Here is a 27,610-nt window from a genome sequence, read left to right on the forward strand (position 1 = left end):
AGACATTTTAATATAAAATCGGAACCTCTAACAACTGTCTGTCGGTAACACCCTAAAGTCCTGTTCAGTGCTAATGCTAATACTGGCCACGTTAGAGCAGAATACTTGAAAAAATTCTTAGAAGTAGCTCCAGAGGCAGTCATGAGTTCATAGACTTGAATGTATTCTGCTTGTTGAATTATGTAATAATCTAGTTTTGTTCCATATTTTACTCCTTAAGTTGTTTGTTTTCCGGGAAACCATTTTTGATAACTTAATTGTAGAAGTCCTCTGTGGGTCAACTGTATAGCACGGTCTCATTTCAAAGGACAAAGGGTTAATGGAGTTTAAAAGGGCCTAAGATTTGCGAATGTTGGTTTAATGATTGGTAGTTTAAGGAGATAGGTATGGTGTGTTTAGTTTTGGCAAACATGGAGAGATTGTTTGGAGATGTTAAGTCCTGTAGTCCTGTTTCTTCCTCCTCTATGTAGGTAAGGTGTGAGGCCCCAGCTTGGGTTCCATTGGCATAAAAAGGGATTGAAAAATGAGTGGGGGGAGCTAAGGTCTTTCCAGACAGGGCATCGCCAGAGCTTTCACAGGCAGATTGGGGCCTTGAGAAGACTCCTAATGAGCTACACAATGGAGCCTGTTTTACAGCCTCATGGGCACAGGGGACTCTGAGGAGGCATCGAGTGCTCTCCCCAGCCCAAGGGCATGCGCTTCCATCCTGGACAAACAGCAGGTATGAAGGTACTGGCTCCTCAGAGGCTTCTTCAGGTTCCTCAATGCATACAGCACTGGCAGCTGTGATGTTTCATGGGGAGTGGGGGTATTCCTCTGCATGTCACTAAATCCTGCCACTTTGGCCTCCTGAAGAGACCAAGTACTCAGCCTGAGACCCAGCAGGAGTGTGATGATTTCCAGAAGGAGGGGAAGGTCCCCTGGCACATAGGAGATTTCTGGGAATTCTCTGGCTAAATACCTAGCAACCAATGATTGAGAAAAACTACTTTAGTGAGACTCTTTACAATGTTTTATGGATATGTTTCTCTGCATGTATGTCTGTGTACCATGTGTGTGACTGGTGTCCTCAGAGGCCAAAGGGGGCACCAGGTACCCTGGAACTGGAGTTACAGACAGTTGTGAGCCACCGTTTAGGTGTTAGGAATTGAACCTAGGTCCTCTGAAAGAGCAGCCGCTGCTCTTGATCACTGAACTTTCTTTCCAGCCCCTTATTAGGGTTTTTTAAAAATTATTCAACTCTAATTTTGAAAAGGGCCGGTGGAACTTTAGACTTACCACTGAAAATGTAGTTTGACTTTTCCCCAAAGGTGATGGTGTGCCCTCCTTAGTGATCCTCAGTTCTTTCTCCCTTTTGCTATGTTTAAATGCATACAGCACTAATGTGTTATTCTGTGTATGTGCCCGAGACCTTACGGTGATCTCGGCTGCTGCTGTTAGCATCTAGTTTTACTGAAACACTTCACATAGGGTTTTTAAAGTAAGAAATGTACTAAACAGGCACTCTTCTCAGTTTACCTGTGATTTAGATTTCATTCCCAGTGATGAGCTGGCGTATCATCTCTGTGCCAGTGTTGTGCAACTATGTCTCAGATTTATGAATCTATATCTGCAGTCTGGCTTTTGACATGAACTGTGGGGCTTGGGACTTCATTTATTTATTTGTGTGTGGGTATGGGTGTCTTTCCTGAATATGTCTGTGTACCACGTGTGAGCCCAGTGCCTGAGCAGGCCAGAAGAGGGCGTCAGATTCAGTGGAACTGGAGTTACAGATGGCAGTGGTCTCTTGAAGAGCAGCCAGTGCTCTTAACTTCTGAGCCACCTCTCTAGCCTGGCTTTGGACTTGCTGAGCCAAGTTTCTCTGGTTAAATAGACTGTTTTATTAATTTATAATGAAATGGTATTCAGGTACGACTTTACACAGCAACCTGGAAACAACATCACAGTTACACTGATAGAATTTGCTTCATTATCAGTCAGAAAATTCTAGAGCCGGTTTTCACCCAGAATTATACAGAGCCATTGGCCCTTTTATTTTGGTCTTATTAACATAAATACTTAGTACAATTACAAGCATTTTAATGGAGTCCTAGGACTCTGAACTTTTGCTTTCAATACCAAATAGTATCTGAAAAACATGCTCACTTTTGTGTTTTCTGAGAAACTCTAGGAACTGGCCCAGGTTCATGTGATAATCATTCCTTAGTCCATAGTCGCCATGGGCCTCAAGGAGTAATTCTTCAAAAGAATGGAAGAGGCGCAGGTCTTCACCGTTCCCCTCTGTTTCCACGCTCTCGGCGTGCTTGCAAGAAATGTGCTTCCAATTGGGGTATCTGATTGTGTGCCAGAATTCCTCACAGTGATCCTTGAAGCCCTCCACACAGATTATGCCAGGCTTTCCCGTCATGCAAAATCCAGTCACATCTAACCTCTTGCCCACTTCCAGAATCTTTTTCCTGAGGTCCTGCTGATATATGTGGTGGCTGTAGATCCACATCCGGAGGAACGTGTTCTTGACCGGCTTTGCTTGTGTGGACGGCTCACCCGACAGCTTTCTGGTGAGGAAGTAGGATGCGCTGTTGTCCTGCAGCCACTGGATGGCTGCGCAGACACACAGCTCACCCGGATCAAAGGTCCCCAGATAAGCGGTGAGACCTTGGTTGAGAAGAAGCTGCTGTTGTCTGTCAAGGTCAGGTGACCGTCCAAACAGCTGCAAAGCCGCGTAGGGGTAGCTGTGAGGCATGGTCACTTGCAAATCAATTGTCCCCTAAAAATAAAAACCACACAGATTTCAATACCACAGAACTACACGAGCCAGCTTATCACGGCAACAGCACGGTTATGACAGGAAACAATCACGGGGTTATCAAGTGCCAGTTATAAGTTATGCAGTCATTTTTGTTATTTTTCAAATCATTGCTGAACTACATATGCCAGGTGCCCTGTGCTGGAGAAGGAAGGGATAAAGTCAGACATGATTTCTGCCTTAGACTAGAGCCCAGTGAAGGAGACACACGTTAAACAATGACCACACATAGCGAGAATTTAATTTGAATTTGAGAAGCAGTATTGACCATGGGAAAAGTTCAAGGTTCCACTGAAGTGTGTAATCAGGGTATAAAAATCAAGTCTGGGACGCAGTAGCCGGCTCTGAAGCGTGAGCCGGTGAGAGCTAAAACATTAGTTCTCAAGTGTCCAGTCCACGTGACACCTATATACTATATATGCTAATACTCCTGGGGTTAAAGGGATCAGAAGAGGGGGTAAGTTTTTTTTTTATTTTTATTTTTTTTTGTTTTTCGAGACAGGGTTTCTCTGTGGTTTTGGAGCCTGTCCTGGAACTAGCTCTTGTAGACCAGGCTGGCCTCGAACTCACAGAGATCCGCTTGCCTCTGCCTCCCGAGTGCTGGGATTAAAGGCGTGCGCCACCACCGCCCGGCGAGGGGGTGAGTTTATAGTTAACATTTAGATTTTGTATTTGTAGTTACTCTCTACTGTCAGTGCCATCAACACCATCCTAAACACTAACTTCTGAGAAGCCTCTTTGTAGCAGGCAGCATTTAGGTTTGTGAAGATCGTGGTATCTGCAGAAGGCACATTCTAACAGTTAGGTTGGTAAGAAACTCAACGAGGAGAAAGAATAACAAGAAGACTGCAGGATGTTTTCACCGAAAACAGTAGGCACGTTTGTTAAAAAAGCATGTGCATTTATGTAAAATTCAGGATTGTTACTTAAGAGAACTTAAGGAGCACCTCGAGTTTGGTACCTTTTCCTTCCTTCCAAACAAGTAATGGGATATGTATTTGATTCTTGGACAGGAAGCTCATGCACTGGGTTTTTCAGTTAAAAAGTGGACACTTGGGGATGGAGACGGCGCAGCACTGGCTGCTCTTCTAGAGGGCCCAGGTTGGAGTCCAAATACCCACGTGATGTCTCGCAAACTTCTGTGACTCCAGGACCACCCTCCTTTGGCTTCTGAGGGTACTGCACAAGGTTGCATGCTCAAGGCTAAACACCCATGCCATACACATTAAAAACACACTAAAACAATGGGCACCCAGAAACACGTAGAAAAAAATAAAAGCACCCACCTTGGGCTCCTCAATTTGAAGCGTGATCACAAATTCGATGTTGTGTGGGAGCGCCTCCCTAGTGCCTTCCAGATACCTCTTTATGTTCGTTAGGGCGTTTACGTCTTCCAGTTTTACTTCTCCTTGGTTTGGAAACATAGACAACAGCATTTCCATCTCCAGCAGCTGAAGCTGAAGGCTTTCTTTTACCGACGCGGACATGTCTCCAAATCAACCTGCTTGGCAACCTGGAAAGGCCCAGAAACAGTGGGTTTGTTAATGACACCTGGTGTCCGGAAAAATTTCCCAAGGTCCCCTTTCTAGAAGGCCATTCCTGTTTGCGGAGAGCTAGGGGCACGCACCCAGACACTTAAACTGTTTAGATTTCTCTCCTGAGCCCCAAATCTAGTATGCACAACACATCCTGTTAAAATGCTCCGTCAACACCTAGATTCCTAGTCTCTCTTCCCCACCCTTGCCGGTCATTTTGGAGTCCGCGCTTTCAACAGGTGATTGGGTGATATGTTTCGCGGCAGGTGGTTGCAAACACCTGCATACTCCAGGCCAGCCCCAAACCTGAGGAAAGCAGGGGCCGGCCCAGGAATCCCGCTCGGATCTCAGGCCTACGCAGAGCTGGAGGCGGCGAGATGTTCGCAGAGCGTAGAGAGAGAGAAGGGGCCCCGGGTTGTCCCCGCCGCCCGCCCTCATCTGCAGACCCTTGGAGGACAGCCCACCCGGACTGCAGTGGCGTGCAGCATTCGCGCAGGTGCATAGGGCCTCCTCGGCCTAGCCACGGAGCTGGGGGAGGGGTCTCAGCCATTTAATAAATGACGTCTAGGGTCGAGGGGGTGAGGACCCACAGGGATGGCGGTACCGTCGCCTTTCAGGGGCTGGGCTGGGAGGTGACCTCGGTGGTCGGAGGGACAGCAGTGCTCCCCACCCTCCGGGGACCCCTGCCCCCCGAGGCCTAGGCTGGGAGGCGCAGTTGCCCACCCCGGGTGCTAACCCTCGGCCCGACTCGGCCACCGCGGCCTCACCCTTCCAGCTCACTCAAGACAAGCAGCCCCTGAACCCGCTCCGAACCGCAGCCGCAGTTCCGCGGGCGCGAGCAGCGCGCGGACGGCTGGGGGCGGGGCCTGGGGTCTGGGGGCGGGGCCAGGGTATCCAACCCGCCGCGATTGGCTGTGGCGGAGCCTCAGCAGGGGCGGGGACATCAGACCCTCTCCACCGCGATTGGCCGGAGGGCGGGGCGTTGGGCCGGAAGCCAGGCTGGGCCACGTCTTCAGGGTCTGAGTAAACTGGTTTGGTTCGCACTGCGCTGCGGCTGCTCGAATGCGGAGAGGACGTTTCTGCTCCGGTACTAGGTGAGCGGGCTTGGAGGCTGTGGGGCCGCTGTGGGTGGGGGTTCCTGGACAGCCTTGGCTGGGGGTGATCGCCGGACACACCTACCCACCGCTCAGTGCGGCCCAGGTCCCTGCCGACTTCACGCTGGAGGGCGGGGAGCCGCGGGTAATCGGGAGCTGGGAGCAGAGTGTACTACCGAGTATAGCAGGATGAATGAAAGAAGCGGGCTTCGCTGTTCGCTCTTATAGCTTGGACACTGTTGGGACTTTCTTTTTCTTTCTTTCTTTCTTTTTTTTTTTTTTGATTTTCGAGACAGGGTTTCTCCGTAGCTTTTGGTTCCTGTCCTGGAACTAGCTCTTGTAGACCAGGCTGACCTTGAACTCCCAGAGATGCTCCTGCCTCTGCCTCCCGAGTGCTGGGATTAAAGGCGTGCACCACCACCGCCCGTCCTTGTTGGGACTTTTAATAACCATTCCCATACCTATTGAAATTAGTTCTAGAACTCCAAACGCATTAAAGGGTGGAAGCGTGCTGTTATATGACTGTTATTTTCCTTTGAGAGAGTTCTGGATTTCATAAGAGTGGTTGACACCCTTATGAATAATCGCGATACTTTCATACTGGTCAACTTTTACAAAAATATACTCGTTCTTGTTAACAAAAGTTTGATTACTTTGGAACGAACTAAATTAGCTTGGGAAGGACCGATTTTACAAGTCATATAGAAGCAAACATTTTTCGGCATTTCTTGTGGCGTTGTGCATTGAAACAAGGAAGGGCAATAAAGCAAGGAGGTGTGGTTGTTAGCTGAAGGACAGCTACTCTGGGCTACCTAGGATAGAATTGACCCAGGAAGTGCACAGTCTACGAATCTTCATGCACCCTGCTTGCTGAGGCAGAAAACCTCAAATTAATTGGAGGTGTCTCAGAGTATTAGGGGGAACAGGGCCCACGCTTGGGCAGCATTGTGCAGATGTGAGTAGCTTTAGACATAAATTTAGAAGATTGCTGCGTCTGTCTTTATGAATAAATTGGAGAGTCGTCTTGGAGATGTCCTGGCTGATCTTGGAGGTCTTAGACAAGAGGAAATGGTTGCACTTTGCTTTTCCTCTGAGATGGTTTCTCTCTAGTTTGGGAGGAATAGTGAGCAAACCACGTGGATTTCCCAGGCATTTGGAGGTACTCAGCCCTTTGTGGATCTGACCTTCTGCCTTGGACTTTCACTGGCCTCACACCAGACTTTAGATTATTAACTGGGGCCCACACCTTAAGTTGCTCCTTCCTCAGCATTCAAACAATTCAAAGAGAGCATAATAACATACAGTATCAAGATTCTCTGTGGCCGGGTGGTGGTGGCGCACGCCTTTAATCCCAGGCAGAGGTAGGCAGATCTCTGGGAGTTCGAGGCCATCCTGGTCTACCAGAGCTAGTTCTGGGACAGGCACCAAAGCTACAGAGAAACCCTGTCTCAAAAAAAACCAAAAAAAAAAAAAATTCTCTGTGTGTTTTCCATCTTTAAGTGACTTTATTTTAACCTCTATTTCTTTTATTTTTACTTTTACTTTTTGAGACAGGTTCTCTGTATATCTTTGTCCTAGAATAATTCTGTAAACCAGGCTGTCCTTGAACTCAGAGATCCTTCTGTCTCTGCCTCCCAGGCATTGGGATTAAAGGTGTGTACTACCACACCCAACTACTCTTTCTTTTTTATTTTTAAGGACTTTAACCTTTAGCCTGCATATATTTTTAACATATATTTTTATTATATATTTAATAAGTTATAAAACTGATTGACCCATTAGCTCAGGCTTCTTATTAGCTCTTATCACTTATATTAATCCATTTTTATCTATGTTAGCCATGTGACTCAGTACCTTTCACAGCGGGCAGGTCACATGTTGCTTCTTTGGAGTCTGGGCAGGACCGGGAGGAATGGGCTTCCTCCTTTCCAGCATTCTCCTGTTCTCCTCGCCCCACCTCTACTTCCTGTCTGGTTGACCTGCCTATACTTCCTGCCTGGCCAAGCAGCATTTTATTAAAATACATGATTGACAGAATACAGACAATTCTCCCGCACCATCCTCCCTCCCCCCTCCTTACCCCAACATGTTTCTTTGGAGAGGGTCCCAGTGAAACAGGCGTGTTACATTGTGCTGGCAGTTTGGAAGCAAATGGTCCTTGAAAGCTTTTTGTTGATAATAATGTTTCTTACTTTTGCAGACATGGATCTAGAGGCTGTTTCTAAACGCTCTGCATTCCATGCCAAGCCCCAGGGGCTCATTCTCCAGTATGGGACTGCTGGGTTTCGGACAAATGCCCAGCATCTTGACCATATCATGTTTCGAATGGGATTACTAGCTGTCCTGAGGTCAAAGCAGACAAAATCCACCATTGGAGTCATGGTTACAGCCTCCCACAATCCCGAGGTAACAAGCTGGTGTAATGTGTCTGAGCACTTTGCTAATGCTGGGAGTGTGCCTCCTAATTTGTATGGTCCTTTGGGTTTGAAGCCACTCTCTCCTAGCAGCCATCCAGCTGCATTGGGTGTGGAGGGAATGAAATGAGGCTATTTTTTTGGAAAGTGTCCAGAGTAGAGAAGTAACAGAATGTCCTTCCAAGTTTGGATGGAGACATTATCAGTCATGATAGTATCACAAGGAACTGAAGAAAGAGGTAATGCAAGGGAAACGTAAGAGCCTGCTCGTTTGTCCGCGGCTGAGGAACTCAGCCCCGAAATACCACATAGAAACTGTATTAATTAAATCACTGCTTGGCCCATTAGCTCTAGCTTCTTATTGGCAAACTCTTACATCTTAATTTAACCCATCTCCATTAATCTGTGCAACACCACAAGGTTGTGGCCTGTCAGCAAAGGTTCAGCATGTCTGTCTCTGGTGGAGGATCCATGGTGTCTCCTGACTCAGCCTTCTTTCTCCCAGAATTTTGTTTAGTTTTCCCCACCTAGCTAAATTCTGCCCTGCTCTAGGTCTAAAGCAGTTTATTTATTCATTAATGGTAATCACAGCATACAGAGGGGAATCCCACCTTACCTCCCCTTTCCTGTTTAAATAAAAAGGAAGGTTTTAACTTTAACAAAAAAATTTACACATAACAAAACAGTTATCAGAGCAAGAATTACAGTTACAATATTTATATCTACTTTCTATTTATTCTTCAACTCCATCAAAGACTCCAGAAGGATATATTACCTAAGTAAAGAGGAGGTGCATTATAAGCAACTTCCAAAGCTCTAGAATTGGCAGAGACATCTTGCTGCCTGGACAGTCACCCAAAGTTCTTCTATACTGTTGGAGCATCCATCTTCAGCCTACAGGCTTGTAGTATTCAGCAGACTTTTCCATGAAGCAGGAAATTTGAAGATCTGTTCTGCCTTGTAATGGCAAAGTTCATCAGTTACTTTTTTCTGTGTTCTGTAGAATGTCTGCTGGACTCTTTTTTTTTTTTTTTTTTTTTTTTTGGTTTTTCGAGACAAGGTTTCTCTGTGGTTTTGGAGCCTGTCCTGGAACTATCTCCTGTAGACCAGGCTGGTCTCGAACTCACAGAGATCTGCCTGCCTCTGCCTCCCAAGTGCTGGGATTAAAGGCGTGCGCCACCACCGCCTGGCCAGGACTCTTATGTAACAGGAACCCTGAAGGACCATCTCACCTTTGGGCAAGTTCAGCAGTCATTTCTCTGTGGGTCCTGCATGTCCAGTTCATACAGCATACCATCAAGAAGTCCAGGCAAGAGCAGTTTCTTGCCCAAATGGCTAGCAAACTCCATAAGGAGCCTCTTTGATACCCATCATCCTCTTGAAGTAGACTGGTGCTGCCAGGAGCAGATGTGTCTCATTGTCATGAAAAGTCCAAGCTCTTAAAACATTTTAAATGCCATATTCTGAAGGTCTCTGAAAGATTTGACTAAAATATATCTGTATATATCTAAAAACCTAACTAACATGACTACAAGCTTGACTATTATAGATGATTATCTATTAGCCTATATTTCTTAATTATACATTGCATTTTTAAATAAACTGCACAATCACAATACCTTAAGAGCAGAAATATATATCAGTAGACCAAGATCATACCAATGCAAATTATTCATTTCTATATCATATCCTACTTTAAATGTAAACAAACATTTATAAACAATTTTTGGGGGTGTGCGGGGCAACCTTTTGGGAGGGTCTTGGTTCATCAAAACACATTAGTCTGGAATTAATCCACAGGTTCTCATTTTCTGTGGAAACAAAAGAAGAACCTCTTTTCCAAAGCAACAAATTCCTAGACCCATATTTTGGAATCAAGATACCTTTAAAGTGTATATGTTGGCTTGGCTTAGCAGTATCAGATGCCTCTCTGCAGTCAAAAAATTCAAAGAAAACACAATAGTTTACATAATTCAGACTCTCTGTGTATATACTATCTTTACATGGCTTATTCTTTATTTCTTTTAATCTTTGACTGTCTGTACTCTGTCTCTTTAAAGACTTTACTTTTTTTTTGAACCATTTACTTATTTTTTTAACTGTCTATATACTTCTCTTTCCTAAGCCTACATATTTATCCAACAGTGTGACTCATTTCTATCTGAATTTGTCTTTATTGTGTATTTATAATTATTTTCTGACCAGGACTGCTTCTTAAAAACTAAGCTGTGGCATTGCTAGAGCAAATATGGATGGCACTCCCTGCTTGCTGCCCAGTCCAGCATTGTGGAACTGTTTCCTGCCTCTGAGAGCCATGTACATTACCCCATTTTCAGGCTCACAGCCAGTCTGTTGCCATTAAGCCAGTTGTCACACTCTGCTCATAAACCCCATTTAAATGCTCCATAGCTGGATCTCTCGAAAGAGAGTTTGTGCTGGCAGCACCACCCAGGAAGCCATGGCTTTTTCAAAACAGTGCGGCTATTTTTTCTGTTACTGCTGAATCAAGAAAACCTCTTAAAGGAGCCATTCCTCTTCTAGCAAGCAAAGCCCACCCAAGAAAATGTGCTACCAAACCATGTTTAACTCTGTTCTTTTGTGACTAGGCTTTATTTTTAAGCTTTTAGGTTTTATGTGAATATAGTTAGCACATGTTGGAGTGGGTTTTCCCCACCTAGGTAAGTTCTGCCCTGCTATAGGTCCAAAGCAGTTTCTTTATTCATTAACAGTAATCACAGCATACAGAAGGGAATTCCACATCAGGGAAACACCTGTTGGTGCCTGGCATTGGTGCCAGTGGTCCCCAGGGCCGCTGCTCAGCCATCAGTTGGAGGGATGATAACAAAAGTTCTTCGTCTAGTCACTTCCATTCTGGGCTCCCCTTAAGGTTTGTTTCTCTTTTAGGAAGACAATGGTGTGAAATTGATTGATCCTATGGGGGAAATGTTGGCCCCGTCCTGGGAGGAGCATGCTACCTGTCTGGCCAGTGCTGAGGAGCAGGATATGCCTCAGGTGCTTACCACCATCGTGGAGGAAGAAGCCGTGGATCTGCAGCAGCCCGCCTTCGTAGTTATTGGTAGAGACACCAGGTGATATCCGAGTTGCCTGCCCAAGGGCAAATATCTGTGAAATATTGCATCTCCTTTCAGGACCAAGGGCAGTGGGAAGGACTAAGAGAGGCTCAGTGCACATCCCACCTTTTTAAGTGGCACATGGTGACTGTCTGGTTTTGGAGTCTCTCTAGTTTTAAACTTTATATAATTTCAGCAGGTCTTGTAGTCTTTGGGAGCTCCCATCTCAGGGTTAGTGATGAATGATAATTTATGTGAGAGTTGCATGAAATAACAATGTACATAATAGCTGTTACCTGCATGTTAGAAGCATTTAATTATTGTGACACTTTGTAGGATTATTTCCCCACTGCAGTCAGAGCACATCATTTTAAACAAACCATACTTGGAGATTTGGTTTCTTCTAATCTGTTGCTGGTTCCGGTGTTCTGTCATTTCTTTGTTCTGGAATTCACTGGAAGCAGCATTTTATAGTCTGTACTTGTCACTGTCAGCAGCTTTTGCCTTTACAAAAGCCTGCTTTTTTGCAATGTTAAAAGTTACTTTGAAACAATAGTAGTTTTCCCTTTTATGCAAGTTCTGGCTTCATCGAAGTCTTCTTTCTCATTTTCTGGAAAGCTTGGATTTAGTTTTTTTTTTTTAAATATTTATTTATTTATTTATTATGTATACAATATTCTGTCTGTGTGTATGCCTGCAGGCCAGAAGAGGGCACCAGACCCCATTACAGATGGTTGTGAGCCACCATGTGGTTGCTGGGAATTGAACTCAGGACCTTTGGAAGAGCAGACAATGCTCTTAACCTCTGAGCTGTCTCTCCAGCCCTTGGATTTAGTTTTTTACCCTGTGTTGTGGTACCAGGTTTTGCAAAAACTATTCACACATTAGGTCCATAGGCAGCAGAAATAGCTAATTGATTGATTCCCTCAAGTCAGTTAGTGTCCCATTACTGTGTTTGGCTCTTACCTGTAGTTCCATAATGACTCCCTGGCTTTTCAGATAGAGGAATACTTTGTTATGATTTTATAAAATGAAAACTAGGTTCTATGCTCTCAGTAGTTTAAGGCCCCATACTCCACACTGTGTGCATTCAGTCTTGATTGTTGCTGTTATTAACTAAGATACATATTGCTACAGTCAAACTAGGAAAGGTATTTGGGTATGAGTTAGGGTTCCTTTTATATCTTTTAAAATATTATTTTTGTGTGTGTGTATGCGCGTGTGTGTGCGCTTGAGAAGGTTAGAGTTATCAGATCTTCAGCTGGAGTTACAGCCAGCTGTGAGCTGCCTATGTTGGTAATTGAACTTGGGTCCTCTGCAGCAACAGTATGCACTCTACTGAGCCATTTCTCCAGCTCTTCTTTACATCCCTCCTCACTTTCTCCTTTTTTGGCTAATACAGGGTATTGAACCCAGGGCCTTACGTATACTAGGAAAGGACTTCTACTGGGCTACAGTCCTAGCCCTTTTTTAGATTTTGATATAGTTGCACAAATTTAACCCAGGCTGGCTTTGAACCCAGTCTCTGCAGGCTTTGAACTGAGTGATCCTCCTGCCTCAGCTTCTCAAGTAGGTGGGAGGAATAAGTGATCTGCATCCGCATACCTGGCTCTTTGTATTTTCTTTGTAAATTTAAAAGCCAAAATTTTCTAAGAAATCACCTGTGCAAAGGCTCCTGGGAAAATGCTTGTAATTTACCCTGTGTTTTTGCCAAAGTTGATAGCTTTCAAATTCAGTGACTGTGCTGTTTTGAAATTGTGAGCACACTCCTCCAGTGCTTTCCCATTTACTAAGTCTTTCTTTCCTTCCACAGGCCCAGCAGTGAGAAACTTTCACAGTCTGTACTAGACGGTGTGACTGTCTTAGGAGGCCAATTTTATGGTATGTAAATAAATCATCAAGGAATTGTTTTTAAATTTCAAAAGTAGCACATATTTAAAATTTGGAAGTAACAAACAATAAAAGTTAAGAAATTAATAACTAGATATACTTTTAAAATATTGCAGGTTTTTCTGAGCAGTCATATGACTTTATACATGGGCCATAGCATATTAAATCTTTTCCACTTGTGACCTCCTCTGTCTGATATATTTTCTACAACATCTGGTATACAGTTATATAAAATTGCAAGTCTGGTGTTTATTGATCATAAATCATGAAGAAACTTATTATAAAAGAATTCTTTAGACATATAATTTTATCATTTTTTGTTTGTTTGTTTTTTGAGCAAGGTTTTTCTGTGTAGCTTTGGTGTCTGTCCTGGAACTAGCTCTTGTAGACCAGGCTGGTCTTGAACTCACAGAGACCCGCCTGCCTCTACCTCCTGAGTGCTGGGATTAAAAGTGTGTGCCACCTTCGCCTGGCTATATATAATTTTATCATTTTTAAGGGAAGAAAGCAAATTTACATACTAACTAGATGGGTGTGCTTATTTTTTTTTACACAAGGGTTCAATCTGGGCTGAGTATTTGGCACTGTCAACATTTTCCAGAGATTTTGAATATTTTTATTATATAATTGTCAATGCTGAGAAAGCTGCTTGGTCTTAATGCATAACAGAAACATCTTTAGGCCCATTTCAGAAATGGTTGCAGATCTTGTTCTGATTTGAGCTTCTGCCTCTGATTACTCATCTGGCCAGTCCATAGTCTGCTATAGGTGGCTGTTTCTGGTTGTTCAGAGTGCTGTCTCCTCTGCTCACCTGAATTCAGATTGCTGGGTCATCTGGACAAATAGAGATCCTGCAGTGTTGGGTTAAGCTTCAGAGAGCCTGAGGCTTTTTCAGTACAGTATTTATAGTAAGGATTGACAACCTTTTTTATTTTTTGTCTCTGTGTGTGCATGTGTTGGCATATGTATGTGGAGGCCAGAAGTCAGTGGTGGGCATTCCTTGGTTGTTTCCTACCTTATGTGTTGAGGCAGGATCTCCCACCCTAACTCAGAGCTCGCTGTTTCACCCGTGGTTTACCTGGGTGGTTGGCCAAGGACAGTGTGACGAGACTTGCTAGCCTCTTCATTTCCTGAGTGCTGTTTTCTCATTTGTCATGAGAGCTTTCTTCGGCGACTCCACTGGGTATGCTTTCAATTCATTCATGACAGGAAAGAGACTCACTTGCAGCCGACTAGGGTTAGAGGTGGGCCAGCACAGCTGCCCAGTATTGCCCGGGTGTATGCGCGGGTGCTGGGGGTCCTAATCCAGTCCGCATGCTGTCTACCTGTGCTTCGTTCACTGAGCCCCTCCCACCCCAACAGTCATTGTTAGACAGATTTCATTGCTCTCCACCGTAGCTTACACCTTTGTAGCTCCCCGCACCATGGCAGTTTTCTCTTCACCCTTCTGCTTGCTTGGATACATTCCTTCTTGGTTCTCTCTGCTGCTTGTTTTCTGTCCCTTTTGATGAGGGCTCCTTGGTCCCCTCCTCAGTCCCCTCCTTTGGTCTATATCCAGCCACCTTCACACCTGCATTCATTTACTATCTGCTCTATGGTGTCTGTTCCACTGCATGTCACAGTCCAGTGAGATATCCTCATTCTCTCATGCTGTGTTTATGTGGATAATGGAGATGCTCATCTCAGTCAGCGGTGCTTCATACAAGCCAGCACCCATCTGTGCCATTGGACAAATGCAGTCCATGGTGGACCCTTTCCTCCCCAAGTTAGTTTTGGTCATGGTGTTCATTGTAGCAACAGAAAAAACAAAGGCGAATACTAAGGATTTGGTAATTTCAGTATTGCTCTCAAAATCCTTGTTTCCTCCTTTTGCATGTCATTTAGAATACTTTTTTATTTTATTTTAACCTATTTCCATTTAATAAAGTTAGGTGGTTATCCCCATTTTTCTGTACCTCCTCTCAAATCCTTCCACCAGAGCGACTGGCCTCCCGAGCTGTTCTCTGTGTAGCTGATGACCCAGGAACTTTATATGCTCCTTTGCCTGTTGCAAACTCTTCCTCTGAGTTTCATCTAGCTCAGTAGTTCTCATCCTTTGGGGGTCTCATGTCAGACATCCTGCATTTCATATTTATATTACAGTTCATAACAGTAGCAAAATTACAGTTTCAACGTAGCAATGAAATAATTTTATGGTTGAGGGGTCACTTGAGGAGTCACCATAACACAAGGAACTCTATTAAAGGGTTGCAGCATTAGGAAGGCTGAGAACCATTGGTTTAACTCATGCCTAGCATTCATTTCTCTTGCTTCTTGCTCCTGGTGTTGAGTCCAATTCTGTATGAAAGCTGTTCGTTTCCTTGGAAAGTTACTTGTGGCACATTTATTAAGATGTATTGTTTTGGCAGAGTTTAGTACCTTGGCCACTGCCTGATCGGGTCTGCTTTTGTTTGCTAGTGACTGGCATCTTTTGGGCTTTGGCCATGTCCATTGGGGCAGCAATGCCACACAAGGGCCTGTGCTTATGGAGACAGCTCCCGAGGGATTCATTTGGTCTCTTCAGTGCTAAGACACTGCAGGAAGTGCAGACTTGGGGTGAACCAGTCGTGATGCACCCTTACAATGTGAATGAGGCTTCAACATTATAAAGGCTATTCTTCTCCTGGGGTCCTTATCTTAACCTAGTCCTTATGTTTTTCTGTTTAGAGCAATGTCCCCAAGGATCCCTTCAACCCTGCTCCTGGGAGTCACATAGACCTAGGTTTGATGATTCCTGTCAAGTGCTGAGGGATTCCTTTCAAAGAGAATGCCCCCCTCTTCTTCCCTTCCTTGTCTTTATTAATTATTATTATTATTTATTTTGAGATAGGGTCTCACTGTGTTTCTTGGCTGGACTCAAACTCAGAGATCCACCTATTTCTGCCTCTCAGATGCTGGGATTAAAGGTGTGTATTGCCACCCTGGGCTGAGATCTTTCTATAATGGAAAAATTAAAAATGCTGTAGGATCTCCGGCGGCAGCAGGCAGCATAAGTGCTGCAGGTTCCCAAGCAATGGCAGTGGGCCATGTGGTGGCAGGCAGTGAGCCCTGAGAGTAGCCAGTCCCAGGCAGGGACGACTGAACGTCCCCCAGTGGTGGCTGGTCCAGGACAGCGAGACACGTGGCGGCGGCGGTGGGCGAGAGACAGAGACATGGATAGGCACGCCATGCAGAGTGAGGTTGGATATTTATTTAGGGGGTTATGGAGGGGAGGGGAGAAGGGGAAAAGAGCGGGGGAGGAGGAAGAGTGAGAGAAGGGGGGGGAGAAGGGAGAGACAGAAAGGAAAGAGAGACTAAGGCTGCAAGCAGGAAGGAAGATCTGCCTGCCTCAGTGGATGGGGGAAGGAGTGGGCATGGTTTGTCTCTTAAAGAGACCAACAACCATTATACTTTCTCTTATCTGTATTTTGGTGATTTCAGGATGCTTCATTTGAATTTTATCTGTAACCTATTTTAAATGATTATTTTTTGCTATTATTTTTGCTAATTGTAGTTTACAATTCTTTTAGAATTATGCACTTTTAGAATTATGTCTTTATAAAGATACTGTTATGAGTCTGAGGTTATTCAGAGATTCACCAGTTTGACCATGAATAAATTTTAAGCCAAGAAGAGGCTTTATTTACATATGGCGCCAGGTCTACACCTGGCATTTGGGACTCCTAAGGTTTAGTGCCCAGTTACATTAGTCAGGAGTGTATAAAGGCAAAACTTACAAGGCTATAATACTTCCTGTGTTTGTGCAATTAGAGGCAAGCATACATCCTGATGTCCTTCCTGCCCAAGTGTAATCAAGCACACATCCTGTCCACATGCAGCCAGGAAAAGCAAGCTTGTAGAAGTAGTTCTTTATCATACATGATCAACATTTTCATCAAAGTCCTTCAAATCAGACAATCAGACAAGAGTAGCCCCCAGCACTCTGGAAAGTTATTCTGTTGTTGGGAAAATGGGACTTACAGGTTAGAGACATTTTTGCTTTACAGATCTCTTAAGCACAGTAATTAAAACAAAAAACATAAAATGTTGAGGATTACAATGATATTTATGCATTTGGATATTTTGAAAGTTTGGCTTTATGTTTTCTGAGTTTCTGGTATAATCCTCCAAACTAGACTACCCGTGGGTAGAAACAAAGATTTATTGGTGATCACACTGCCAAGGCGCTCACATTCGTGTTCTCTCTCTCTCTCTTTCTCTCTCTCTCTCTCTCTCTCTCTCTCTGTGTGTGTGTGTGTGAGGGGCTGGGGGTGAGGTTCAGCAGAAAGAAGAGCAAAATGGTGGGAAAGCAAGCCGATTTTACATCATAGGGTGGGGACCTGAGCTGGTACTGACCTGGACTGGGTTGCTGGGCCCCCTAGGTAACTGTCCTAGCAGACTGTCTCAAAAAGTGTAAACAGAAACCCACCTTTAGGGTTGTTTACATGATAACAGACAATCTCCACACCTTTAATCCCAGGTAGAGCTCTGAGTTGGAGGCCAGCCTGGTCTACAAAGTGAGTTCCAGCATAGCCAGGGCTTTTACTTAGAGAAATCCTTTGTTGAAAAACAAAACCAGATATACAATCTTTCTGTTTATTAGGTCAAAGTCCTGTTTTGGACAATCTTACCAGCAGTGCAATCTTTTTTCGGGGGTGGGAGTGGGGGATGGGGGTCTGGAGCTAACATTCTTAAGGTATGAATTCGTGTGAGTGCCTTCTGTTACTAAGTGAGCTGAAGTGCTTTTTGTGTTTGTTTGGCAGATTATGGCCTGTTGACTACGCCTCAGCTACATTACATGGTGTATTGTCGGAATTCCGGAGGCCGGTATGGAAAGGCAACCATAGAAGGCTACTGCCAGAAACTCTCCAAGGCTTTTGTAGAGCTTACCAAACAGGTGAGATAGTTTTTCCATCGTGATTAGAATTTCAGCAGTGAATAGAATGATACATTCAACAACCTCATTTACAGAGTTCTCCTCTTGTTTTCTTTCTTTCCTCCAACTGGGACTTAGCTGATCAGTGTATGCTGGTGAGGGTATAGTGGCAAGGTGCATCCTGGGAAACCTCATGGTGTCTTTGCTTGTGGTCGTCAATATTCAATAAAATAAACTTGATTATAATGTAGATGCTCCTGGCTTGAGGAAGTACTGCTGGGAAGGAATTTCTTTTAGGTGGATTCCCTGGAGAGGTGTCGGGTGACTCACTGGACAGCTCTGCTGTTGCTGCTCAGAACTCAGGCTTTGGTGTGGGGATTGGTGAAAGACTGATAAAAAACACATCCCCAAGTCCACACGCCTGTGACATGATACGCCTTGCAGAGAATGCTAGTGTTATTCAGACACCTGCATCGCTGTGTGACATCAAATGGCTGTCAAGGAAAGAGCGCTAATGTCAGGCTGTGCTGGGACTAGGTTCTAATGCAGCTGCCCTCCTGGGAGCTGTCACTCAGGGGCACCACTGTTGTGTTGCTCAGGTTGACTTTGATGTTTTGAAATTTGTTTGACTGTGTACACGTTTTCTGCATTAAATTAGACAGGTAAAGGGAAATGAAGTGACCTTTTCAAGTACACATACATGCATGCATCATAGTGCTTCTCTTTGGTGACTTATTTTCCTTCCATGGCTTTTTCCTTTGAAGGCTTCCTGCAGTGGAGATGAAAACAGATCGGTTAAGGTTGACTGTGCGAATGGCATAGGGGCCTTGAAGCTAAAAGAAATGGCGCACTACTTCTCCCAGGGCCTGTCGGTCCAGCTGTTTAATGACGGGACTGCAGGGAGGCTCAACCACCTGTGCGGTGCTGACTTCGTGAAGAGTCATCAGAAACCCCCACAGGGTATGTATGTCCCAGTGGCGTGTGTCCCAGCTGCGGCAGTGTCTGCACCTGCTCCTAGAGCTCTTTGGAGCCAGTTCACTTTCAAGCTAAGCTGTCTCCGAGTGAAGAATCACAGCACTCGTCCTGGTTCTGTCACCTTTGGGTCCTTAGAAATCTTCTCGTTTCTAAGTGCCATGCAAAACGCGGCCAGCTCTTGCTGAAAGCTCAGACAGAAAACAGCACATTAGCACGACAGCTCTCAACTGAGGTCCCGTCAGAACCGAAGTGCCGCGTCAGCACACAGGGACCGCTCCCTTTCTCATTTAGTCTGTCCAGGGTGGGATGCACGCAGGCTGGGAATTTCTATTCCTGGTGGGTTGCCAGACTTTGGTGGTGGCTCAGGCCCAGTGAGCACACTGAGAATCACTGGTCCAATGGCAGCAGTTGTAAGTAGCTTCGTCTTCCTGTCTGCACTAGACTGGCTGGAAAGGGAATGGAAGGCTGCTTTTACATCCTCAGTGGATTCAGTGTTCCCCACACGGGAGGATTAGGAAAACCCTGTTCTGGTTTTAATTGTAGTAAAGAGGTATCCTAGATGCTCGCTTCCAGACCCTAACCTTGCCTGGCTTGCAGATGTATTGCTTGGGCCACTGAGTGTTTGCCTGTACTCTGATTTCTCTATCAAAATCATCCAACCCCATCTCCTCACCACTCCACAGGCGCCTTGCATCAGCCTCACTTTTGTGGCCTGTTCTGGCTTACTGTAGCAAGCATGTAGAATTTTAATTTATATAACCTTTTCATTGTAGTGCTTGTTTTGATATTAACGTTACCTGTCCTTCAGTTCTGGACCTTCATCATTCTGTCTGATTGTTGAGGTCTTCCTCTACTGCTGTGGTGGCCTCTGTGCCCTGGGGAAATCCAGCCCTTCACTCCCCCCAGGCTGTTTTTCTGACCCGCAGGCAACAAGGCTAACAGAGTCTGGCTTTGTCTGCTTCATAGTTGCTAAGGGATGGCAAGGTTTTTTAATATATCTGATGTAACAGTTGCAGAAGTTTCAGTGACTTTATGCAGATCTTTAGTGAGCTCTTGGAAGTTATAATTCTGTGCTCCTAATTACTTTTCTTTCTTTTTTTCTTTTTTTTTTGATTTTTCGAGACAGGGTTTCTCCGTAGCTTTTTGGTTGTAATTATTTTTCTTATTGCTGTTAGTTTAAGCAGATAAAATACTTATTAAGTCAAAGCACATATTTTATCTGTTGCTGATTTTTATTTCTAATATGTAAAGGACAGAAATCTTACCTTAAAAATCTCAAAGTTTCAAAAAATTATATGGGAAACTTGTTTAGCCAAATCAACTGGTTAATAGAATTTTATTTTAGTGTAATATCACGTTTTAGCATGAATAGATTTTAGGACCTTTTTTTTTTAAAGTTTGCCTTGCTAGAATTTAACCTGCAAGAAAAGTACAAATAGCTGGGCCTGTGATACACACCTTTAATCCCAGCATTGAGGCAGAGGCAGGCGACTTTTAAGTTGGGGCTAGCATGGACTATATAGTGAGGATCTGTCTTCAAAAAGAGCACCAGTAGACTTACTGGACACCAGTATTTTAAACTGGAGACATTGGTTTGTGTTTTGCAAGGAATCTTTTAAAACATCTCTTGAAAAATTTATAGTAGATGTGCGGTACTGTTGCATATAATGTTAATTTTGATCTATATTAAAAATAGTTATGTGTGTCAGAGAAAAAATGTTATATTTTATATAGTGAGCTTTACTCTCATTTCTTAGTCTGAAATGCACTTAACCCTAATCCTGCGTGCTAGGGATGGAAATGCGGTCCAACGAGAGATACTGCTCCTTTGATGGGGATGCAGACAGAATCGTGTATTACTACTGTGACGCAGATGGTCGCTTTCATCTCATAGATGGAGACAAGATAGCCACCTTAATTAGCAGCTTCCTTAAGGAGCTACTGTTGGAGGTAAGGTGGGGAGACATCCAAGGCTTGCTAGGGAGCACTTCCACACCAGGGTCTTTGAGTGTATATAGGGGGTACGGGAGGTATGGGGTAGGGGGAGTTCTTGATATTTGGCTGGAAAACAAAAATAAGTGGAAATTGCAGCCATTTCAGCACAGGGGCATTAGTTTTAGTTGCAATAAAGATGGTATTCTAGATGACTGTATTGTATTGGTGCTTTTCTTGGTATTGACTTGACTTTCTCATGCAACTTTGTAAAGGTTTGGTTCCTTTAAAACAGATGATGCATGCATTCCTGAGAATTTCATCATGACTGTAAAGCATCCAGTTCTAAGAACAAATAATACCTGAGATAATTAATATCATCATTATGATAAGTTTAGCAATTGATTTTTTTTCCCTCTTTTGGAAAATCCCTGTCAGAGGCTCCTGGACCTTTGATGGCGAGTTAAGTGTGTCATTGTTTTCTTCTAGCTAGGAGAAAGCCTGACTATTGGTGTTGTACAGACTGCATATGCTAATGGAAGCTCCACAAGATACCTTGAAGAAGTTATGAAGGTACCGCAGTATCTTCAGTTTGGGGTCACTTCTGAATAGTGTGGGAAGGTCATTCTGTGAGGATAATCATGTTACCACATGTGAACAGTGAACACAGCTGAACCGCTGTCCAGGTGACAGTGACTAGGTCAAAAGGCTCACATGTCTCTGGTGCACTTGTACCTTGGAGTATATTAAAACCTGTGAATTCTGTGATCTAATAATGAATGCAGATCTTTTCCAAGACTTATTGAGCTACGTTTATAACTCATGAAGGCCTGAAGATGCCTCTGTCAAACATAACCCTTTAGGTAACATTATACCTATATCTTCATTGCTGTGATCACAGACCTGGAAAGCAACTGAGGTAGGAAGGGCTTATTCTGCCTCAGTGTGCATGAAGGCATACAGCCCACTGTGGGGAAGGAATGGCAGGGGTGTGAGGCCCATGGACACATTGGGTCACTCAGGAAGTAAGGATAGAAAAGTAAGCTCCCTAGTGACTGACTTACTTCAGCTAGGTGCCCCACGTCTTTCTCCAAATTCCTGCAGGCTCTGGGCAGATAAGTGAGTCAGCACAGCAGGTGAAAGGCACCAAGAAGTATGCCTGGGCCAGCTGCTGTCCGCTTCGGTCAGTCTTCTAGAGGAGTAGAAATGAAATTTCATGTGAATTTTCTGCGTTTTAAGAGAATAGTAGACGGTCAAAGAACATGGATGCTGTTTGCTTCTGTCGTACTTTAAATACATGGTCACAGTGGCTTCACTTCAAGGCCTTTCATGGGGTTAGTACTTGGTCCCAGGACACATTCTGAGAAACGCAGTAGTGTGATGTGAGTTTATGTCATTGTGTGAACATTGAGTGTATTCAGCTCTGATGGCCACGGTATTGCTAGGAGACTTGACCTTCTGGTACCACTACAGCATCCATTGTCTGATCTTGACCAGACGTCATTTAGTGCATGAGTGTTTAGTTTGAAAATTCCATTTGTATGTACCTAGTATGTTTAGAAACTTAATACACACCAGAAACTGTTACTTCCTATCCCATTTTCCTTTTGGATTAAGTATTTTTGGCCCTTGTCATCCTATGGTTTTTCAAGTCCAACAAATACTGATCTTACTGGATGTCTCTCTTATAGTTTTGTCAGTTTTTCCCAGATCTTTTACACCCACCATTGATATCCTATTTATTGCTGCTGGTCCAGTCATGGTGATTTATTACTAGCCATGATCAGTCTTGAAAGTCTGATTGGCCTTTTTGTTACTGTTACTTTCATTTTTCAAAACAGGATTTCTCTGTGTAGTCCTGACTGTCTTGGAACTCACTCTATAGAACAGGGCATCCTCTGTCTCCTGAGAGCTGGGTTAAAGGTGTGTGCTACCACACCCATCTCTAACTGTCCTTTCTTAACTTTTTATGCCAATAGTTAGAAATAGTCTGGGGACCTGATCTACCTTGCCACTGTTTGTAAGAGTTCTATTGGAATAGCGCCCTGTACATTTGTTGAGGTGAGGTCTGTGGCTGCCTCTACAGAATGACTGTGGGAGATCATGTAGCCTGCATTAGTGTAGGGTATTTACCTACAAAGGATTGGCTGTTCACTAGAGAGCATGCAGATCTCTTTGTCCTGCGTTCTCCATATTATAGCTCGGACAACCTTCTCAAAGCAGACAATGCCACCTACTTGCAGTCATTCCCTGTGTGGGTGTTTTAGGTCTTTATTGTCTTTAGCACCAGAGGGAGGTTTCAGATTTTATTCCTTATTTTATTTATGGAATAATAGATATATAATTAACCGACTTTGTTGTCTTTCTTTAATGTGTTGTAGGTACCTGTTTATTGCACCAAAACTGGTGTCAAGCATTTGCATCACAAGGCTCAAGAGTTTGACATTGGAGTTTACTTTGAAGCAAATGGTCATGGCACAGTAAGTTTTCTTAAAGAAGTCAACTGGTTAGCTGGCATTTTTCTTAACAATGGATTTCTCTTGTAGTTGGTAACATGATTAGGTAGTAGTAAATTACACTATGAACGTATACTTAGATGCTATGACAATCCTCCATAAAAAGTGTACCAATTTGTTCTTTAAAGAGCTGGGGTGAGCTTAGTTCTGTAACCAGACATGAGGTCTTGAGTTGGATCGGTGCTACAGAGTCAGAGACAGGCACATGCAGGCATGCACGTGCGTGTGCACACATATACACACACACACCCCAGAAAACCCAATAAATTATTTTAAAATGTTCTGTTCATGTTCTTAAAATTTTCCCACTTCTTACAGAGTAGCTATGATGAAAAGTTTTATTGGGTTTAAAGCATATACAAGCATAGGTGTTTTATGTTTGGCTTTTTTGTTTTCAGAGCTTTCTTAGGACTATTCTGAAAAAAATAAAAGCCATATATAATTCAATATAAATGTCACTATTTTAAAGGGTATAACTTTTTTTAAGATTATTTTTATGTTCAGATTTTATTTAAAAATGTCTTTGTATATCACCTCTTTTCATGAATGGATTTGAGGTAGACATGAGAATATTTGAATGTAGTTTAAGTCATTCTCTTCACTAATTTCAATTTGGCTTTTTGAAGATCCATGAATATAAGGAGAAGGAGAATGTGTTTCTATAAAATGCAGCTGAAATGTAACTTCAGTGATGTAATGCAAGCATTGGTACAGTTTTTAAGGTGAAGTCCATAAGGTCTCTGAATCTGTTCAACTCGACTCACAGAAAAAAATGGGTAGGTCTGTTCAGTCAGAATTTATTTAGGAAAACCAGGTGACCACCCTGCATCTTATTTTACCAAAAAGTGCCCATTTCCTCAAGTGATTGAGCACTGTGTACTCACGTCAATACTGGCCTCTTGAGGACTATAAAGGTGGGTGTGGCATTTCAAAACAAAGGAATGTCTGTGGTAGTAAGTTCTGACACCAGCTGCCATACTGTTGAGTGCAGTGAACTCATGCTGATGTTGCCTCACACATATCCTGTAAAGGTACCTGCTGCAGAGTTCAGGAAGTGAGCTCATATGTATTCAGTTTTTGTCAAAAGTGGTATCTTTTAAATTAGTTTTACAATCCATAAACTTTTTCTCTAATAATACCCTTTGTGCTCTGATTTGATTTCAGCATTAATGGCAGACATTAGGCTGCCGTCATTTGTCTATTCAGTTCCTAGATTCCCTGGGAATGAAAGGTGGCCTGGAGTTTGTGACTGACTTCATATACTTCTGCTGCAGGCACTGTTTAGCAAAGCCGTTGAAACGAAGATAAAAAGACTAGCACAAGAATTAGAAGACGAGAAAGGAAAAGCTGCAAAGATGCTTGCAAGCATTATCGACTTGTTCAACCAGGTTAGAAGTGGTGAGGTCACAGGCTCTGAGTTACCTTAACATCAGTCAAAACATGGGATGTAGAATTATAAAAGGTGAAGTCCTGGCTCGGTGGTTTGCTTCTAACAGTGGTGCCCACAGTTGAGACTTGCACTGGAAATAACATTTTTTATATGCTTCCTTTTCTTGATATTTTGTCAGAAAAATGTTGAAATGTTCAAGTATACTTAGTAGCTACTGAGTATGTATTTTGTGTGTTTGGCTAACTTTTCAAAGACAACCTTGGAAAATTCTGTACCATTTACATGCTTGGGTCTGACAGCTGAAACTGCAGTACTGCTATGGAAAAGCAACAGTGAAGCCAGGAGAGACATGGAGTCCGCATGTCTGATATGGGTCAGACATTTTAGCCACTTTTCCTTCTAATCACAGCAGTAATGCAGGAAGCTAGGTTATAATTTCCATTTTATGAAATGAAGCTTAGAGTTGGCTCTGGATCCATGTCATTGTTGTCTGTCATGGTTACGTGCGTCTCCTTGGTCAATGGCATTCATCACTCTGGTTGCCGATGCACGGCCAGCATCCGCGTGGGATTATGTAATGGTGGCTTATGTGCTTTGTTTCCCCAATCTTGCAGGCAGCTGGAGATGCCATTTCTGACATGCTGGTGATTGAGGCGATCCTGGCTCTCAAGGGCCTGACTGTGCAGCAGTGGGATGCTATTTATGTTGATCTTCCTAACAGACAACTCAAAGTTAAGGTGAAGAGAGCGTGAAACAATCTTTCAGACTATAGCGTTCTTCCAGTCTTCCCACGCCAAGTGTTTCCTGAGTGGGTTACATTTCGGTCTGTATGTACACTACTTAGGAAGGAAGAAAGGCCTTACAAAAACTGCTTTACTCACACTTTAAAAAATAACTACTTCTGTATTTCTACTTTTATGATAAAGAATGGTATTATGTGTGAATATGCATCATTTAAAAAATATGAACAAAATCATAAAAATTATGTAACTAGCTTAAAAAGGTTTCTCCTTTCACAGCCTAGCTCATACTGTTTTGAAGCAAAACCCAGATAAATAATGTTATCATTTTAACTGAAACTGTTGCTTCATAATTAACTTTTAGTTCACATAATGCCATAATGCTTAAATTTTTTCTTTTTTTGGAGACTAAGCCTCCCAGTTCTTACCCGTCTGGCTAAGTCCCCTGATGACAGACCTGCACCCCCACACCAGACCACAGTACTCTTTGGAGCTAGATGTAAGCAGTAGAATCTGTGGACTCAAAGAAGAACTCTCTAAAGGCATTTCAGATGAATATTCTCCAGTAGAATTGTTGAGAGGTTAGAGATTAAAGCCAGAGTTCACAGAAATGGCCACCAAGTATTTGGATTGTTTTTGGCATATTTAGGAGATGCTTACCTCGGCCCTCTTTTTTGTAATCGCTTGCCACTTGTTACAGCCGTATCAGCAATTTGATCGGTAACTACTGGGGCGAGACAATAGTTACTGGCCACTATTCTAATGGTAGCTCTACGTCAATGTGTAAATGTCCTGTTAAAGTTAATTTTTTATATTCTCAAGAATTTTACTTAAATAGTTGGACAAATGTTAAAACTGTTACTCGGTTCTAGCTAAATACACCAGGAAATTTTACCGCAGTTCCCGTCACCTGTCCTGTGCGTCACTGATACACCGTGCAGGATAGTAACTTTAAATGGCCACCTCTTACTCTGTGGGTTGGACTATTTTGAACAGGTTAAGCTTCTATAACAGATAGGAAATGTTTATGCTCAGGTTGCCGACAGGAGAGTTATTAGCACCACTGATGCTGAAAGACAAGCAGTCACTCCGCCAGGACTCCAAGAAGCAATCAATGACCTGGTGAAGAAGTACAAGCTTGCCCGAGCTTTTGTCCGGCCCTCTGGTACAGAAGACATTGTCCGAGTATATGCAGAAGCAGACTCACAAGTAAGCTGGGAACGGGAGGAGAAAGCACTGTTTGATTGTGTTTGGAATCACACTGTGGAAAAATAATACATTTTTCTTAGAGATTAAGATTGAATGTACCGGGAGGTATATAGCTAAATAGTTTCAATTTAATTTGTTCCCAAATAGTTCTTTAGTGCAGATTCTTGGGGGTATAATGTTCTGCCTGTGCAGGAGTATTTACTATATCCTTTGTCTGACACATGCTAATTTTAACTTATTATAGATTATTCATTCTTTTCCCTCTAAAAGTATAGTCCATGGGTTTATTTTAGTATTTCCAAAACAGCAGGTAATGCTTGCTTTTCTTTCTGGACTTTTGAATTGCTTTTTAAATTTTTCTTTTAATGACATTCTTACTACTTGCATTTTCTGCAGTTTTATCATTTGCCCTTTTTACATGCTGTGGTTGAACTGGGGACTTGGAGACACCAACAGTTACTTACATGACTATGGGTATTCTCTGATGGAAATCCTATAAGAATTACTTATTCTTAGTACATAACTATCTTGATTTTAAAGGGGCTTGTTTTCTTACTCTACTTCGGAAATTTTTATTAACTGAATCGAAAACTCACTTTATTTAGAAGAATCCAACCTACTTTCTATTATTATGGACTTTGGAACTTATTAATATAAAACAGAATCAGGAAGCATCCTCCCCTAGACTAGCCAGCGATGGATGGCTGGCGCCATATCTCTCACTAATCTCTTAATGTGATTTGTAGGAAAATGCCGATAGACTTGCAGGCGAAGTGAGTTCGGTGGTGTTTCAGCTGGCTGGAGGCATTGGAGAAAGGCCACAACCATCTTTCTGAAGATAATTTTTATATTCTTGAAAAATGGACTTCTAAAATGTTTTTATAAAACTATTGGCAATACTGGCAGTACTCTAATGGATTTAGATCTGTTTTTTAAAAATGCTACCAGAAGAAACGGTTTAGAAGCTGGTAAATCTTAGACTTGGTAATGAAGCTCACCTCTGATTTTAATCTGTAATAAGTTTGAGTGTCATTAATTTTACAGTGTATTCAGGGTGTTGGGAAATTAAATTGTATTATTTACTAACTCCTCGCAATGCCTTTGTGATTACTTATCTAAATAAACCACTGACCTATCTGATTCA

General features: G+C 43.1%; 2 protein-coding genes across 4 annotated transcripts; one reads left to right on the forward strand and one right to left on the reverse strand.

Annotated features, from left to right (window-relative positions):
* Positions 1–1,869: 1,869 nt before the first annotated feature.
* Positions 1,870–5,197, reverse strand: Rwdd2a (RWD domain containing 2A). 3 transcript variants are annotated; one of them, XM_041679700.1, is made up of 3 exons: positions 5,109–5,197; positions 4,093–4,319; positions 1,870–2,767 (listed from the first exon to the last, which is right to left on the reverse strand). In XM_041679700.1, the coding sequence occupies exons 2-3, from the start codon at positions 4,291–4,293 to the stop codon at positions 2,090–2,092; spliced, it is 879 nt and encodes a 292-aa protein (XP_041535634.1). In that variant the 5' UTR covers positions 4,294–4,319; positions 5,109–5,197; the 3' UTR covers positions 1,870–2,089. The 3 variants fall into 3 exon arrangements, with proteins under 3 accessions (XP_041535634.1, XP_041535635.1, XP_041535636.1); XM_041679701.1 differs by having other exon boundaries at positions 5,122–5,151; XM_041679702.1 differs by lacking the exon at positions 5,109–5,197 and adding an exon at positions 5,078–5,104.
* Positions 5,198–5,322: 125 nt separating this feature from the next.
* Pgm3 (phosphoglucomutase 3) lies at positions 5,323–27,610 on the forward strand. The gene is made up of 13 exons (XM_041679926.1): positions 5,323–5,435; positions 7,636–7,841; positions 10,754–10,938; positions 12,734–12,801; positions 17,592–17,725; positions 18,469–18,664; positions 20,472–20,629; positions 21,101–21,184; positions 22,993–23,091; positions 24,402–24,515; positions 25,132–25,254; positions 26,293–26,466; positions 27,213–27,610. The coding sequence occupies exons 2-13, from the start codon at positions 7,638–7,640 to the stop codon at positions 27,300–27,302; spliced, it is 1,629 nt and encodes a 542-aa protein (XP_041535860.1). The 5' UTR covers positions 5,323–5,435; positions 7,636–7,637; the 3' UTR covers positions 27,303–27,610.

The sequence above is a fragment of the Microtus oregoni genome, unplaced genomic scaffold (assembly GCF_018167655.1).
Source record: "Microtus oregoni isolate MIOR12 unplaced genomic scaffold, Mior012 000032F_ref0000030, whole genome shotgun sequence".
Taxonomy (NCBI): domain Eukaryota; kingdom Metazoa; phylum Chordata; class Mammalia; order Rodentia; family Cricetidae; genus Microtus; species Microtus oregoni.